The 16,030-nt window shown below is 36.4% G+C and overlaps 1 protein-coding gene across 1 annotated transcript in view; it reads right to left on the bottom strand.

Moving 5' to 3' along the window:
• The window catches only part of ADGRV1 (adhesion G protein-coupled receptor V1), a 271,123-nt gene that overhangs the window by 128,650 nt on the left and 126,443 nt on the right, over positions 1 to 16,030 (bottom strand). The window contains exon 84 of the mRNA XM_054283215.1: positions 12,169 to 12,269. Within this exon, the coding sequence (XP_054139190.1) occupies positions 12,169 to 12,269 (101 nt within the window). The remainder of the gene's footprint in view (positions 1 to 12,168; positions 12,270 to 16,030) is intronic.

Below are 16,030 nucleotides of genomic sequence, written 5' to 3'. Positions count from 1 at the left end.
AGGAATTGGACTACTTGATCTATAGAGGTCCTATCATCCTAATAATTATTTTATTCTGTGCTGTGATTTGGCTATTAATGACCAGCTGATTTCTACCCTAATGCATACCTGTATTTGTGTCACACTCTGTTCATAGTTCTCCTGAAGTCACCTCAAATGTAACTAAGCACTGGACTAAAAAAACACAAGAGAAAGAAATTTCACAGACTGATTTGTTTTTAGAAAAAACAACAGCAAATGCACAGAAAGAGAAGTGGACTAGAAACATGAAGTTACAACTTTCATGATTTTATACAGAAATGTGAAAACATGAATAACAAATAAAGGCAAGAAAAAAATGTATGATAATCTTATCATACAGGGGAATGAGCTTCCCATTCCCAAAATGAATTGAGGCTCACTAAGTGCTATGATGACATACCAAAAACAAAGTCTGAAAGAAAAGCAAGGAAACACAAAACAGCAACCCCCAAACCTCTAAGATACACAAATACTGGGCGGGTTCTTTCTTTGGGTTTACTTAGGGAAAAAAACCTCAGTACCTTGAGGAAAGGAAAGTCAACTCTGAAAGGAAAGTCAACAAGTCCTCTGGATAGAGGACAGGCTTTTTTAAACTTGTCAAATGATAAAGTAGATTCTGCAAATATTTTTCTTATTATTAACAGACTTCTAGACTTGCTGAAAAGTCACATTAAGTTTTAGAAATTCTGTAACATCTGAGAGTGTAGCAGCTGCTATTAGCCTGATGGGTTGTGACAGGCAAAGGGAGGGCCATCATCTGTGGAACTGTCCACACTGCTAAATAGAGGGCTAAAAGCAAATTACAAGAAAAATATTTGAATCTCCAGATTTCCACCTGATGTGCAGGGAAGTCTTGCTGGAAAAGGAAGGGTGGAAAAATCTTACAGTCTGAGATGAATTTTTAATGTTTCTAATTTATCAGTGACACTTGACTTTCCTGAATAGTTCTGTCTGCCACAGGATGTTACTACACAAAACTTTGCAAATCTTAGAAAGTATTGGCCATATTAAAAATTATGTTCAGCAATGTGACCCTGGCTATAACTAATTTTGGGAAATGAAGAAAAATTAATCCATCTATCTTATTCCATCTTAGGAAAGACCACTTAATTAATGAATAAATGGCAGCTCATAATTTACTAGATTATTTAAAGCACACTACTTGGTAGTTATCAAACAAGAACATATTCTTAAACTCATTGATTTGTTTCTTTCATTTGAAGAAAATGACGTAAAGTGCTTAGGTGAAAGTGTTGGCAAATGGGCATGAAAGAATATTAGAAAGCAGAATATCAATCCTAAGTTTAGGTTTGCTTCAGACCAAAAATGCTCAAAATTAAATTACAAGGAATCTATCGATTTATTTTATTCCATAGAAATTCAATACCATTTAAAAACTATGTTTATCTCCTCTTAAATAAGAGCAGTAAATTCATCTGATGTTTTGAAAGTATATTTGATCTTGGTTGAAAGTTTTCTATAATAGCTACAAATCCTTCAATTCTTTACCTGTATAGCAGCTCAAAATTAGGACAATACAAATGATGTTTTACAAAGCATTTATTTTTCATAGTTTGATTTCCTCTCAGTGTTTGATTAAAGTTGTGTGGTATATCAGATATTTGCTAAGGAACAGGCCTGCCTAGAACTATTTAGCATGTAAGGAGATCATTGCCACAACTTCCTGTGGGTGATTCTTGTGCAGGATTATGAAATAAAGCAAGTGAAACTACAAGACTCACATTTTCATCACTGATGGCAAGTGATTACTTCCAAAGCTGGAGTCATATTCTGTGTCTGTATCTCAATCAACAGCCCCCAATAATATTTGAATATTTTGAAGGAGTAATATGATATAATGTTCAATGGAACATTCAGGCAGGAAAGTAATCTACTGAAGCAAATGGGAAAGGGGATTCTTTATACTAAAAATTCCTATACTAAAAAGTCAGTTCTTTTCTTCAAATTTTTATTTCAAATGTCTAGTATATTGTAACCATCACAAACAGTGATGCTTACACTTTATAAACTAGTAAAGCTGCAAATTAGGAATCCATATACAACTATGAACTAAATGGGCAATCTACTCCTGAGAAATAAATACATTTATTTGATTTTGCTTTAAAAAAAACACGGGATCACATCCAGCTGAGACTTCTGCCTCAGTTGTGTTTGCAGAAGACTTTGGCCACAGACCATGGGAGGTAGGGTACTGAGAGGAGGGGGCAGCTGACCAGGCCACAGAGGGAAGAATGGGGTCATGGGAATTAGTACTATGCTAATAGAACCATCCTATATTTGGTCAAGTTTCTAGTTCTTGTTTTCATTTGACTCAATGCCTAGTTCATATAAGGTCATATTTTGAGTTCATGTTCATGATTGGACCTTTGCCCCTACACCTGGCTATGTTTGCCCCACCCATGTGTCTTTGGTTCTAGTCTCCATACTCTGTGGTTTTTATGTTTGTTATTTTCATTATTAAAGTTTTTATTTTTCGGGCTAGACCATCATTCCCGTCCCTATTTTGCCAACTCACTCCGGCCAAGCTGAGCAAGGGGATCACAAAGAACCCTAAGCTGCAATAAAAAAGGTTTCCAGTTTTGTAGCTATATTAACTAATAATATTAACTAATATATTAACAGCTATATTAACTAATTAGGCAGCAACTTTGAAAAGGGAACAACTTCTATATTACACACCGCTAAATGTTAGGAGAATCCTGTAGAATATTGTAACATTTTGAAGACAACATGTCAGTAATTCAAGAGGTTAGAAAAAATGAAGTGCTCCTTTTTTCCTTTGATAAACAGATTTGTCTACTGGAATCTGATATTTGTCAAACTCAGTAATAACACCCATGCATCTCAGTATTTCAGACAAAGAATCTTTTGAAGATGCTTTTTTCTGGGGTGAAGTTTAATAAGGACACTTGCCAATAAGGACATTTGTGAAAGCTGGAGCGTAGGGAGATACACATCTTTAGGCAGAAAGGAAAACTGATATGCTGTGTTTCCTCCCCCAAAAGTGAATGGTCTAAATATAAAAATAAAAAAAAAATTAGACCTGAAGGATCTAGAGCTTCAGCAAATGTTGTGGAATATATCACGCTATGCGTGTGGATGAGTGTCACACACTGCAGCAGTATTTCAGAACAAAAAGCTGTGAACAGCTATCTTCAGAGACAACTCATCACATTTTATTATTCTGCAATGTAGATTTTCTGGATGTCTAAACTAGACTGAGCTTAGTAAAAGTTCATCATAAATCTGAAGGAAAAGCTTCCAAGCAACAAGAGAATGAGAGTTTGGTGGAACATTCCCAGTGACTTCTGCTTCCAGCCAGAGCTAGCCAAGCTCACCTGCACCTATTACTGGATTTCTAAGGAGTGACTTCTTATCTGTACTTTTGATAAAAAGACCAATTTTCCACTCATGCTTTTAAGGAGAAAATCAGCACTTGCTTCATTTGTCAGGAATGATCTGTTATCACAATTAACAGCAAATTCACTTTTGCTAATATCCTTTTGCAGTACTGAGCATATAGGCATAGAACAAGGACACAATTCAGTCTAAATGCTAAAGGTGTCAAAGCTAGCTTCATTTTAAACCAATACAAAAACTCAACCTAGAACACATTCCATAAAGTTAGAGTAAAATAAGTGTGACCTTTTGATCAATAATGTAAAGAATTTTATAACAAAGAAGGAGGCTGAATAGCTAAGGCTGTAGACTTACTAATCACATGATGAAAGTCTTCTCATTCAACTGCCTTTTGTGCTTCTATTTCATTCCTTTTCCAGTAAAACCACATTTACACAAGATTTTAAGAAATTGGTCTGATGTTAATAAGATATATTTTAACAATAGTTATCATTTACTGTCAAATATATCATGAAAGCTTTTGTTCTTCAAAGGTAGGAAGCTGAGATGCCCAGAATAAAAATTATCCTGACAAGATTAGTTGCCATCACATCTGATCTCAGGTAAGAGTTAGTAATGAGCTGCAACATATTAATGCCAAATATCAGTCTGCATAAAGTTAAAGGCAAGGTACAAGTTTATAAAAAATATAAAGATTAATATATGGATATTGCTTTAACCTGTCCCATGTCAAGAGTAGGATGCTGTATACCACTATAAGTTAATGACTTGGCAAATGTTCAGGGTTTAGGAACACATTAACTACCCATCTACCCAAAACTCTGCTCAAAGGTGAGTGGCTGCCAGGATCTGTGACAACTGAAGAACACATTTAAACATGAAGATAGATTTTGTTATAGAGTTGTCTTTTATCTCCCATGGAGACCTTTTGAAAATGTTCACGTAACTGTCTCCAGTTGTCTGTAAGTATGCTGCTGTATATTGATCACAAATTATACTCAAGTGCAGTTTGCAATATTTTAAAAATACTTCAGAAGTAAATAGCAGTAACTATAAGCCAATTTTAATTATGAATTTATCTAGAACACAAGTCTATAGCTGTACTTTTCAGTTATATATTTCTCTGTCTCTCATTTATGTTGTGCTGAGTCATGCACACCTATGAAAGAGGTGGTGGGAAGACAAAAAAAACCCTTCTGTATATTAGGTTTAGAGGACTATGCATCTTCATGGGATGTATTCATATTGTATGCCTACTTGATTCCTCTCTTCCCAGCTTTTTTCTCACTATAGGAACAGATCAAAAAGAAATAAAAGGCCACCTATGTCAAAGCAAAGCTTCAGTTATTGAAGTTATTGTTTGAGAATTTTTTCTTTTCATTTTGGTCTCAAAACCACAAATTACTTACTCACTTATTTTCAAGGCTGAATTTTCCTGATTTGAATCTGGATTCCATAGAGCACAAGAGGCCTAAAAGCTTGTGTAAAGAGGTGCCACTTAACCTTGTATAACACAGTGAGCACATTTACATGCCCCTTGCTTTCCACCTGCTTCTACACAATGGTGAAAGACCTGTGCTTGGACTGCCTGCAACGTGCAGCTTTATACCACACCACAGACAAGAGCAGTATCTGTCCAAAATTACTGCAGGATACAATAAAATACAAGTCTCTGGAGACTGCAAGGCCCAGGGATAAATACTGGAGGGGCAGGGGGAAAGGGCTGAGTTTCACCAGAATATTTGTCCTTTGAGTGGAACAGACATTTTGTATCCCTGGGTAAATGACATGCTAGGAGGTCATTTGACTCAATTCTGTTTGTTTACTCACAGACAAACAATCTTTAGCCTTTGAATGGCTTTGCTTTCCAAGCTACTTCTTGCCAGCTGGTCCACAATTATTGACTAAGGGAAGATTCCTATCCCATTTCAGCTGTCAAGTAAAACCATGTAGTTAATTATCTTCTGTGCACTTTCTCCCATCTCTGGTCTCTGAGACCCACGTAAAATTCTACTATTCCCAGCAAATGTTTCAACTATAGATGTTAATTTCTAATTATGCACATGGTTTGTGCTTAGTTGATTTCTATTAATCTATCTTTGCCCAAAAAAGCTTCCTGGTTTCTTCATTTTTTTGAAATGGAAACATGGAAATATAGCATCATGGTTTTCTAAACCTTTTTTCATGGCTGAACACAGTTTGGGGGTTTTTTTTGGCATATGAACATATAAGTTATATGATTCTGGCTTCTACCTCTGGCTAATATACATCCCAAACTCTTTTTTAATAATGTCACTGATTATTCATTGTTATTCCAAGCATTTGAGGTTTTCATTATAATTTTTCAGAATCTAATCAGATCTACATTACTATTAGTGTATTTCTTTCAAATTATATTTTAAAAGGTTGACATATCTTAAAAATAAAAAGTAAAAAAGTCTGTCATGTTATAATCTGTTTGTTTAATTCTTATAAATCTCTATAACATCATTTTCAAAAGGTACTTTCTATACAAACAGGGAAAAATGACCATGGGAACAAAATCAGATCCACCAGCATGTAAAATTCAACCACAGCCTACTGATTAAACTATAAAAAAATTTTTAAGCATTAAGCATTATTAAATTAGGCATTATTCAAAAGCATTTAATCATAGTTAACCACAACCATAAGTTAACCATAATCATTAATTGTAAGCTGATATTTATGAAAATAATATTCAGTTATTTTCAAAAGAAATCAGAACTCTAGTACACTTAAAAGTAAACTTGCCATATGAATCTGGCAGGGTCAGGCTCTGGTTTCATGTCTACACAAATCCAATTAAGTCCTGAAAAGGATTTGTGAATCTACTTTGTATGGAATTGAGCAGCCTTAAAGTTATGAAGCAGGTAATGAGAAAACTGTCAAAATGGGAAAAAAGACCCCTTTGAAACTTTCTTGCATGCAAAGTGACAGTACTGGAGAAAGAACAGAACTTAAAGTTTCAATGGCTAGTATAATTTTAATTAGCTGTAAAGAAAACTATTGATGTTCTTTTGCTCATAAAACCCTATAGATTTTTTCCTCTGAAATATAAGCTAAATTGAGAATATTTTGGAAACTTCATAATTATACAGCACAGCTGTTGCTATGGCCTGAATTTATGGGTAACAGCAACTGGTGCTGTCCTTCTCTCCATCAGCCTTCACCAGGGAAAAAAGCAACAGAAGATTTGCTAATTAGGAGAAGTGATAGATAACTACTTTTTTATTAAATCAGAATGGCACATATGAGAGTACAGAACAAAGGCAGATGAAGAAAGGAGGCATAAAATGGGAGAAAGAGTTGAAAAATCACAATGAAGCATGAAATAGAGAGAGGCAGCAGTATAACCTGCTTCACAGAAAGACACCAAGAACAGCAGCGAATAGGCAACCTGGGAATGTTTCTATCTGTTCTGCTGTGTGTGTGGTCCCCAACTGCTTACGATGTTGGGGAAAAGGAGAGAATAATTAAAAAGAGCTGGAAGGCATTAGCTGATACAAATCTCATATTCTTATACCTCAAGTGATAAAATGTTTGTAGTGCGGACAGGAGGTGTGAGGTAATGTGGCAGCATTCTAACATATGTTATAGCATTGCTCATATATCTGAGTTCTGGCAAATTCTGGGAGATAATCTATAAAAAAACCCTAACAGCTTGTGTATAACACTACATGGGGCTGAACATGAGAAAAATGAACAAGGGTGGTGTAAGTAAAATCCCTACAAGTAGCAAAAGTAAAAATATATGGGTACTTCCATAGTGCTAGATTATCAGCAAAACACCAAAATCCTCTGTTGGCAGATAAAAACAAACAGCATAAAATTTAAATTGAATATTTCCTATTTATTTCTTACACTCATTTACTTGGCCACAACTACTACTCTAAAGTTTTTCAGCTGCTTCTACATCTCCTCATTCCCTAGACAGAGACCGAGAAGATAACTCCTAGAGCATTTGCAGAACCTTTTACTTTTGTCTGAGCTTTCGCTCTAAGTATCTAAAGACGGTATCATCCCATCAAATCTCTTGAAGCTGTGGCAACTCGGCACTTGATGGAACTCACAGGTAAATTGACTCCCTCTGCTGGAGAAAAGGGAAATATTCTGCAATTAGGAGTTCAATGAGTAGTCTGCTCCCAACGAGAAATCCGAGTGATCAAGGAATGATCTGCTGTTGTTGTGTGGTAGCAGTCCTTCCTCACTGTTGAATTGTGCATAATATATATTCTAATGATTGAGTAGTCCACTTCTCCACGTAAGGATTTCTTGACTCTCAGATTCTGAAGGACCTCATACACCTTATCTAACACCCAAGGACACCTGAAATCGATCAATCAATCTATCTCTCTGTCTGTCTATCTATCTATTCATCCAGCATCTTTAAATATCTGCATATATACATGATCAATGTATATAACTTACAAAATTATTGAAATCTTGATATAGATTACAATTTCTTCTACTAAAAATCTCTGATTAGCTCCAGCTTTGACTGATTCTTCTTGGATATTGCAGACTCAAAAATAGAAATTTGGAGTAATTGGCTCACATATCCTCATTGATCATAAAATGTATTCCTTTGCTATAAAAGCATTCAATTTATGTTGAATGAAATTGTCTTTTATTTAAATCCCATTCCCAAATAGTTCTACTTATGATTAGATTGAAACTGTTTCTGAAAGAAGCTGCATGAACTGTGCTCTGACTTGGTAGGAATTACTGAAATCAGTAATAATTAGTATATAAGTAAATAAGTCAGTTTAATAATAACTAGTACATAATTGATAACTAGTAAATAATTAAATAAGTCAGTTTGAAACCTAGGAAAATAGTCCCTGGAGAAAAGGGTTAGGTCCTAATTTTTGCAATGGTAACAAAAAAATAGGCAAGAATCCAGGAGTCAGTGTCTGCAGTATTACAGGGGACCATGTTTTCAGAAGGAGAGGGGAACATTGATTGTATCCCCTGGTACAGTATGACTGTTATAAAGTAAATAAAATTTATTTACTGTGATACAAATGTTATGCAGGGAACTGGTGAAAGCAGCTTATCCACATGAACATTTTTACTGACACACCTTCCCCTTCTGACATACCAAACAAGTGCCTCAGCTAGCTGTGCTTTCCAATACTCCAACAGAAGTGAAAATCTTTTCCACTTTCCATTCTTAGTGACATCTGTAGAACCTTTCCTTCTATAAATGAGAAATGTTAGACTTTATTATCCCAAAGATAGGAACACTGACAACAAGGGTGGAAGAAGACTACATAGGACTCACAATTCTTACTGAAATATTTCAAATCACAAAGCAACAGAACAAAACACATTAGCATGGAGCCAAATTTCTAAAATGAGCACCAATTCTGGATCACTGTATACAGTTCTTTTCTATTTCCTCTCAAATCTTGCAAGTCAGAATTGTTGGTATCTCATCAGCGTTATTTGCTGCTGTCAGGTTACAGCAAGGAAATCAAGAGCAAGGAAATTTTAGGCCTAGTTTTCCTCAAAGACAAACTCTCTTACTCTGGGAAACTGGGCTCTAACTTTAAAGCAATGCATACAAATATTTGTTGCTTGCTGTTCCATAGAACTTTCATATTTCATATGGACCTGGAGTTTAGTGGAACTCTGTACCTCTCAGCTTCTTCAGAAACAGTCCTTTAACTAGGACTTCCCAGGAGCTGACTAAAAGGCTCAGGCTTACCATAGGGGAAGACTGAATTAAAATCAAAACTTTTCTCTACTGCCAGGAGAGGGACAGGCACTTAGTCACTCACTGTCACAAACTGTCTCTGTGGTGGATGGTATAAAGAATCACTATAGAAATCTCATTTTGGAACATGCTTTGCAAGCTCCCCCTATCCAGGTATATATGTCAATTTCATTTGAGCTTTGATTTTGTATAGGGGAAAATAAGAATTTCCTTATTTTGGAAGAGAGGAGTTAAGATTAAAACAGTACAGCTGAAGCACCATTTCACTCTTTCTGTAAAGTTTCACTTTCTTATCATAGCAGAAGCTACAGGCTCTTATGATCATTCATTCATTCATTCATTCATTCATTCATTCATATCCTGCTCCTTCATCATCTCTTGGATATTTTATCGCATCTTTAAAATTTATCTTCGGGCAGAACTGTCCAAATCTGTAAGAGTACAAATAATAAAGCAACAGTTCTACCAAGAATGCAGATTATAATTTTTAAATAAATGTTTAGCAATTTCTTTAAAAGAAGATGGTATGCACTATTGCTTCTTGAAAAACATAACTGTGTGTTTGAATTTCTGCTCAGGTTGAATAACACAATTTTGAAATATTTAAACAGAGTAACAAAATTCTTCATCATGCATTTCCATCAAAGTCAGTGCCAGGATCAACTTGACCTAGCCAGTTTGGCAGTTATTGCAGTGACGGGTGATGATGCTTAGTGCATCATAGTAGTGTATAACAAGCTTGAGGACAGGATAAATTAGAAAATACTAATTTTTTGTTTGACAAAAATAGGATGACACAGGTTTTTTTCTATTTGACTGGACTTCAATTTTGCTTTGCTGGCCATAAGAATGGAAGGCCATTTGTACACAGCAATTGCTGTAAGTAGTCTATGAATCTTCAGATATTCCAGAGAAGTGGCTACTGCATATAGGGAAAGCAGCTCAACAGTGCACTCACAAGAAGTCTAAACAGAGAATTTAGTGTACATTCATGTTATTTCTAATACTCAGCATGTACTCTGGAAATGGCCCCTGAAGTTTAATGTGGACAAGATGCATCAAGCAGAGTATACACAAACAAGCCATGTACAAAGTGCTTATTCATGCATTCTGCCTGGGAATTCTAAGGCAAAGCAAGGTAGGCATAACAATTGTTCCTATTAAGATTGTAATCTAGGTTTATAGCTCTGAAAAGAAAAAAATTATTGACTAGTATGACAGTTATTTTGAAGTATGTTCTCATACTACTTCAATTTTTTTGAATACTCAAAAAATTCACCTAAATTTACTCCAAAACTGAAAATCTCAGCCCAGAAATTTTTTTCTTTGTGTATTTAGGGTATTGTTACATGAACTTCTGCTTGAAAGGAATAAAAATGTTTTATAAATATCTAGGCTTTTATGTTTTTCCAATGAGCTCCATCAAACACACGGGGAAACATCTACTCTTGAATGATTTACAAGTGCTCCATTAATGCTGGCAGCCCTGGATACTCCAAGAATGAAATGCATCTTGAATGTTTGAATCATCATTCCCCATCACTGATGGAGAAATGAAGCTTTGTGAGAAACTACAAAGCAGCACAGCCTTGGAACAGCAAGTTTCTGAGCAATGCGCTGAGAAGATTTGACTGCCATCTACAGACAAGCGCACTGATAGCAATTTAAAAAGAATCTCAAAATTACAAACCTAATAAACACCTAGAGCAGATATTAGAGAAAAACTAATTATTTCTGTATATATGAAACACTGGAACTGTCACAAAAAACTTCCCAGTTGGTTGTTTTTGGTTTTTTGGAGGGGGGGCGGGGGGGGGGGGGGGGGGCAGGGGTGTTGTTTTGTTTTGATTTTTTTCTCATAAAAATATAAACACAGAGAAACACAAGCTTCCTTCATTCTCTAGACTCGCCTGAGAGCTAATAGTTACAAATCCAGTGTCTAATAAAAAGGTTAGTAGATAGAAATGGAAAGTACTAACATTTTCCTTGTATTTAAACTATGAAGAGCTGATTTTCATGCAGTAAGTTTGCAGTTAAAATTGTCTTAAATGTACAGAATCATTGGTTAGCAAACTCATGAAATTTTCAATTACATTGTGAATTTCTTATCATATGTATAGTAACCAAATGCTTGTATGTAGCTACAGCTGTACATACATCATCTACCTAGAGTTGTCAAATTTTTACTACATAATCAGGCAAGTTCACTATAGGCCAACATATCACAACACAGGTAACTGTGCAAAGATTTTCTTTGAGCTGTTCAGAATAGCTAGTACAGTAATTCAGTTCTCCCTTGTCAAACACTCTCTTTTCACTCTTGACTAAAAATCACCTTCCTTTATCTGACAAAACTGTTGCCAAACAGTCTTTACTTCTTCTCCAAACTAGCTCACTAGCTAAGCAGTTACCCTGCTAAAATCCTCTTTCAAAAATCTTGGTTTAAACTTTTAAAATCTTTGCATGGCAAAGGAAAAGAGATCAGAAGAATGATGTATTTCAAAGATTGAGGATGAATGACAAAATTACTTAGAACCATACAAATTGCACCGCTGTAATTAAAATTATTACATTTACACACAACATGGAACTATTTTCAGGAATTATTCTTCAGAGATAATACAAGTTAATATGTAGAGTATTTAAATACAAGTCAATATGTAGAGTATTTAAACAAAAAAACAGGTCACAGACAGAAAAGCCTGTGGGCCCAAACAGACAATAACTTTCAAAATCCTTCAAAAGTTAGAATTGAGCACAGCATTCCAGACATGGAATATCTTCTCACATTGCTATATCATCCATTAGTTTTCATTAAATATTCTCAGACAGTGTGTAATTTCACTTGAATTTCCCACACAGCACATGAATATTGCATTAATTTTAGGTGTCATATGTTGAAACTTTATGCTTTCCAAAAACAGTTACACTGAAGAAGGTCTGTTCATACACAGCCATGAAAGTGAAGAAAAGGAAAGCAAACATGTACTTACTCTACATTTTGAGATTTCAGCCTTTTTTCTTACCTGAGTACCCAAACAAGCAGCCATCATATGAGTAAGAAGTTTAGCTGCAAACATGGCACACCTGGTGCAGAAAAGGTGGGAGATGATAGCCAAAGTGAAACCTACACAGAAATGATAATGAAAAAAGTTTCAAAAAATAAGGCATATTTAAGTTTAGACTAATAAACTGTGCTATGTTATCCAGCAGATATTTCTCAAAGGTGCAGATTTCCTAAAAAACCCCAACCAAACAAACCTTGCAGGGAGAGTATGATCATTTTGGTCCACTCTGGGATCACTCATGAGTTTATTTCAAGTACTAAAATGTATTTAATATTCCCATAGGCTTGGAAGCTAAAATAATTTCATAATGTAAGCAAGCAATTTTTGAAAAGCATTTCTTTGGTGTCCCATTCTGCATGTCATGGGTGATTATAATAATAGTTATATTCAAAGCAAAGGTAACAGTTCAGTGTTCATATTAGTGCTTCCAAAAAACCTTTTTAGAAACAGTTGCATAAAAAATGCCTCTGTTTGGTAGCACTATTATAACAGATAGTTATAATCTTCTAAATGCCAGTCTCCTATTTCATCTGTGTTAAGCATAGAAATTTGTTATAGCAGTAGAAATGACACCACTTTTTGTTTCACTAATTAATTGTAAATATGAACACAACAAGGGCCTCTTTCCTACCAGTGAGTAGTTCCTGTGAAAAGGATTCTAGGAAAGTTAAGCCACCAGGAAAAACACTGCTAAATCTCAGAATTAATGGGAGTTAATTGTGCACTTTGACACTTCAGTCAGGGCAGGATTTTGGGTAATTAAGGCAGATCTCTTAGGTCGGTCTTGAGATTGACTATTTTTTCAGCTACCAGTATTTGTAAGAGATAAGTAAAATAAATAATTGGTAAAAGTATTATATCTAAGTATTTCAAAATTACTTAGTGATATTTACATGACCATCTACATGGTCTCTCTCTCTTTATTTTAAATATTCTTCTTTTTTATAATATTCTATTTTATTCTTCTTCTTTTTTTTAATATTCTATTCACACCCAAATGGAAATGACAAGATATATGAAAAATATCCTTATCACTCCTAAACAATTTGTTACTTAAAACATTCATTTAAATCTAGTAATCTGTATCATCACACAAGTAAACATATTCAAATGGCTAAAAAACTAAAAGGCATTGGAAAGCATTTGCCTCAAGTTCACAATAAACCCTTAACCAAGCTAAACTACTTTTATTTTTAAAAAACATTTTTATGACATATACTGTCAGTGACTAGTTCTGAACAATGATCTGCATCTTTGTTGATTCCAATTCAGTAAAATGTTTTCTAAGCTTTTGCATATTTTTTTCCTTCAGTTTCTATAGCATTTTGCATTTTACAGCATTTTGTTTCTCCAACTTACTTGTTTTTTCTCTGTAATCCAGCAACTGTATTTTAAAATCTGCTTAGTTTTGTGTGCTAAAATCTCCTTTTTTTATTGTCAAACACAACCAAATAAAATATAAATCAATTTGTGTGGAGCAGGTAAAAAATGGAGAGGTCTTTCCTCTTTCTTTGCCTTTATTTTCTTTGGCTGACATTTTAAAAACATTAAGGAGCCTAGATTTAATCTGTTAGAGCAGTTTGCTTAGAAGGGGTAAATAGGTGATTTAGCTGCTTACACAATTTTTGTTACTCATATAGTGATGATCTAATGTAGAAGTCATAAACCTCACAAGAAGCGCAACTAGACCACCATTTAAGGGGGTTAAATTAGTCAAGAATTCCATTTAGCATATTTCCTTAATAAGCCCATTGCTTTTAGCGCCCATAAATGCAAGAGTTCATTTCCAACCTAAATAATTCTGTGGTTCTGAGAAAATTTACTTTTCTTTGTGATTGCTGCAACATAATAGTAAACCAGCTGCAATCTGAAAGGCTCCTTCAGAAGCCAAGTTGATTTCTGAACTTAGATCCCCTGCTTCTTACTTCACATTTTGTGATTTATGCTGCTGAAGCTGCTAATGAAGAGTCATGTTAATTATAGGTAAACTCTTAGGGTTTTTTCCCAAGATCTTGGGCAGCAGTAAGGCAGCAGAGTGTAATGGAATCTATCTCCCGAGTTATCATTTCTGAGTGTAAATTCCAGGTAAAATTGTCAAAGAAATTTGACAAAGAGGATTACAGTACTCCTGCTAGAAACACAGATGAATTTAGGATTTTTAAGTTTCTTCCCCCAGATGAATGACATATTATCTCTTTTCAATAAATCATCCCTAAGAGACAGCCAATCAGGCAAGCAAGGGATATGCCAGGATCACATGTAGGAGATTTAAATTGCTCTAGGGAGTGAGTTGAGCCAGACCAGGCAAGCAGGGGCACGGCACAGCAGTGAGAGCATGGTACAGCAGTTTGTACAGGTGGGATGCAGCTGCTCTCCCAGCTCCTGGTGGTGGGTTGTGTAAGATGGGTGTCTTTTGGTTGGGATATTTGGTTTTTTTGGTTTTTTTCTACCAACTTGACTAGATCCAGTAGTGGTTTACAAATGGTCAAAAGCCATTTGCTGCTGCTGCCAGCAAAACTGCTAAGCCCAAAGAGAACCCGCCAGGAAGGACACAGCTGTCCAGATCCGCGGCTGCACGGCAGTATCACAGCACAGTGCTAAAGGCACCTGTGCGTGGTGTGAGCTGGTGAATGATCTGCTCTGTCAGGTAGCAGAGCTTAAGCAAGAGGTAGAAAGGCTAAGGACTATTAGGGAGAGCAAAAAGAGAAATCGACTTGTGGAGTTACAGCCTTGCAACCTGAGAGAAGCTTGGCAGGAGTCAGAGGAGCCCGTCCCTCTTACCATCAGGCAGAAGGAGGAGACCTAGCTGGCGGGGGGAATGGAAATGGGTACCTACTCAGAGAGGTAGCAAAATTCCCTCCTGACCCCCATCACTTTCCCAGGTGCCCTTACAGAATAGGTACAAGGCCCTGGGTCCAGAGACTCAGGCAGATGATGGTTAATAAAAACATCTGGAGTGTGTCCCAGGTGCACTTTGTCTGTCAGATGGATCACAACCTCAGGAAATTAAGAATAGAAGAAGAGTAGTGTGAAAAGTTCATCACCTAAGGGGAGCTGAGGGCCCTGTATGTCACCCAGACCCATTCCACAGGGAAGTCTGCTGCTTTCCTGGGGCCCAGGTGTGGGATATCAGCAGGAGATTCCCGGAACTAATTCATCCCTCTGATTATTACCCGCTGCTGCTCATCCAGGTTGGCAGTGATGACAAGAAGGGTACCAGGTCATTTGAAAGGACATCAGGGCTCTGGATTGATTGGTTGATGGGGCAGGAGCACAGGTGTGGTTCTGCTCAGTTCCTTCAGGAGCAGGGATGAAAAATAAAAGGAATAGGAAAACCCACATTATCATGGAATGGCTGCTTAAGGGCTGGTGCCATCAGAGGAATTTTGGTTTTTCTACCATGGGCAATTTTCACAGCACTAGGCCTGCTTGAGTCAGATGGGCTCCATCTGTTCAACAAGGGCAAAAGGATTCTAGCCCATGAGTTGGCAGGGCTGACTGAGAACGCTTTAAACTCGGTTTGAAGGAGGAAGGGGATGAAACCAGGCACTCCAGAGGTGAGCCCAAGGGTGGTAAGCCACAGTCAGAAGTGCGTGGACACTGATGCTTGCAGTGTGGGTTACAAACAAGGGGCTGGAAGCCACGGCACAGCAGGAAAGCGATGGCAGAGTCACCATCACAGAAATGTGGTGGGATGACTTGCAGGACTGGAGCACTGCAGTGGATGGCTACAAGCTCTTCACAAGAGACAGGAGAGGGAGAAGAGTGGAGGGGCGGCTCTGTATGTTAGGGAGGATCTGGACACCATGGGACTTGAAAT

This window comes from Melozone crissalis, unplaced genomic scaffold (genome assembly GCF_028551555.1).
Source record: "Melozone crissalis strain CALT ecotype California unplaced genomic scaffold, PUWL_Pcris_2 ptg000036l_1, whole genome shotgun sequence".
Taxonomy (NCBI): Eukaryota; Metazoa; Chordata; class Aves; order Passeriformes; family Passerellidae; genus Melozone; species Melozone crissalis.
Note: the sequence above shows the minus strand (reverse complement) of the source record. Positions and strands in the feature narration are given on the sequence as shown.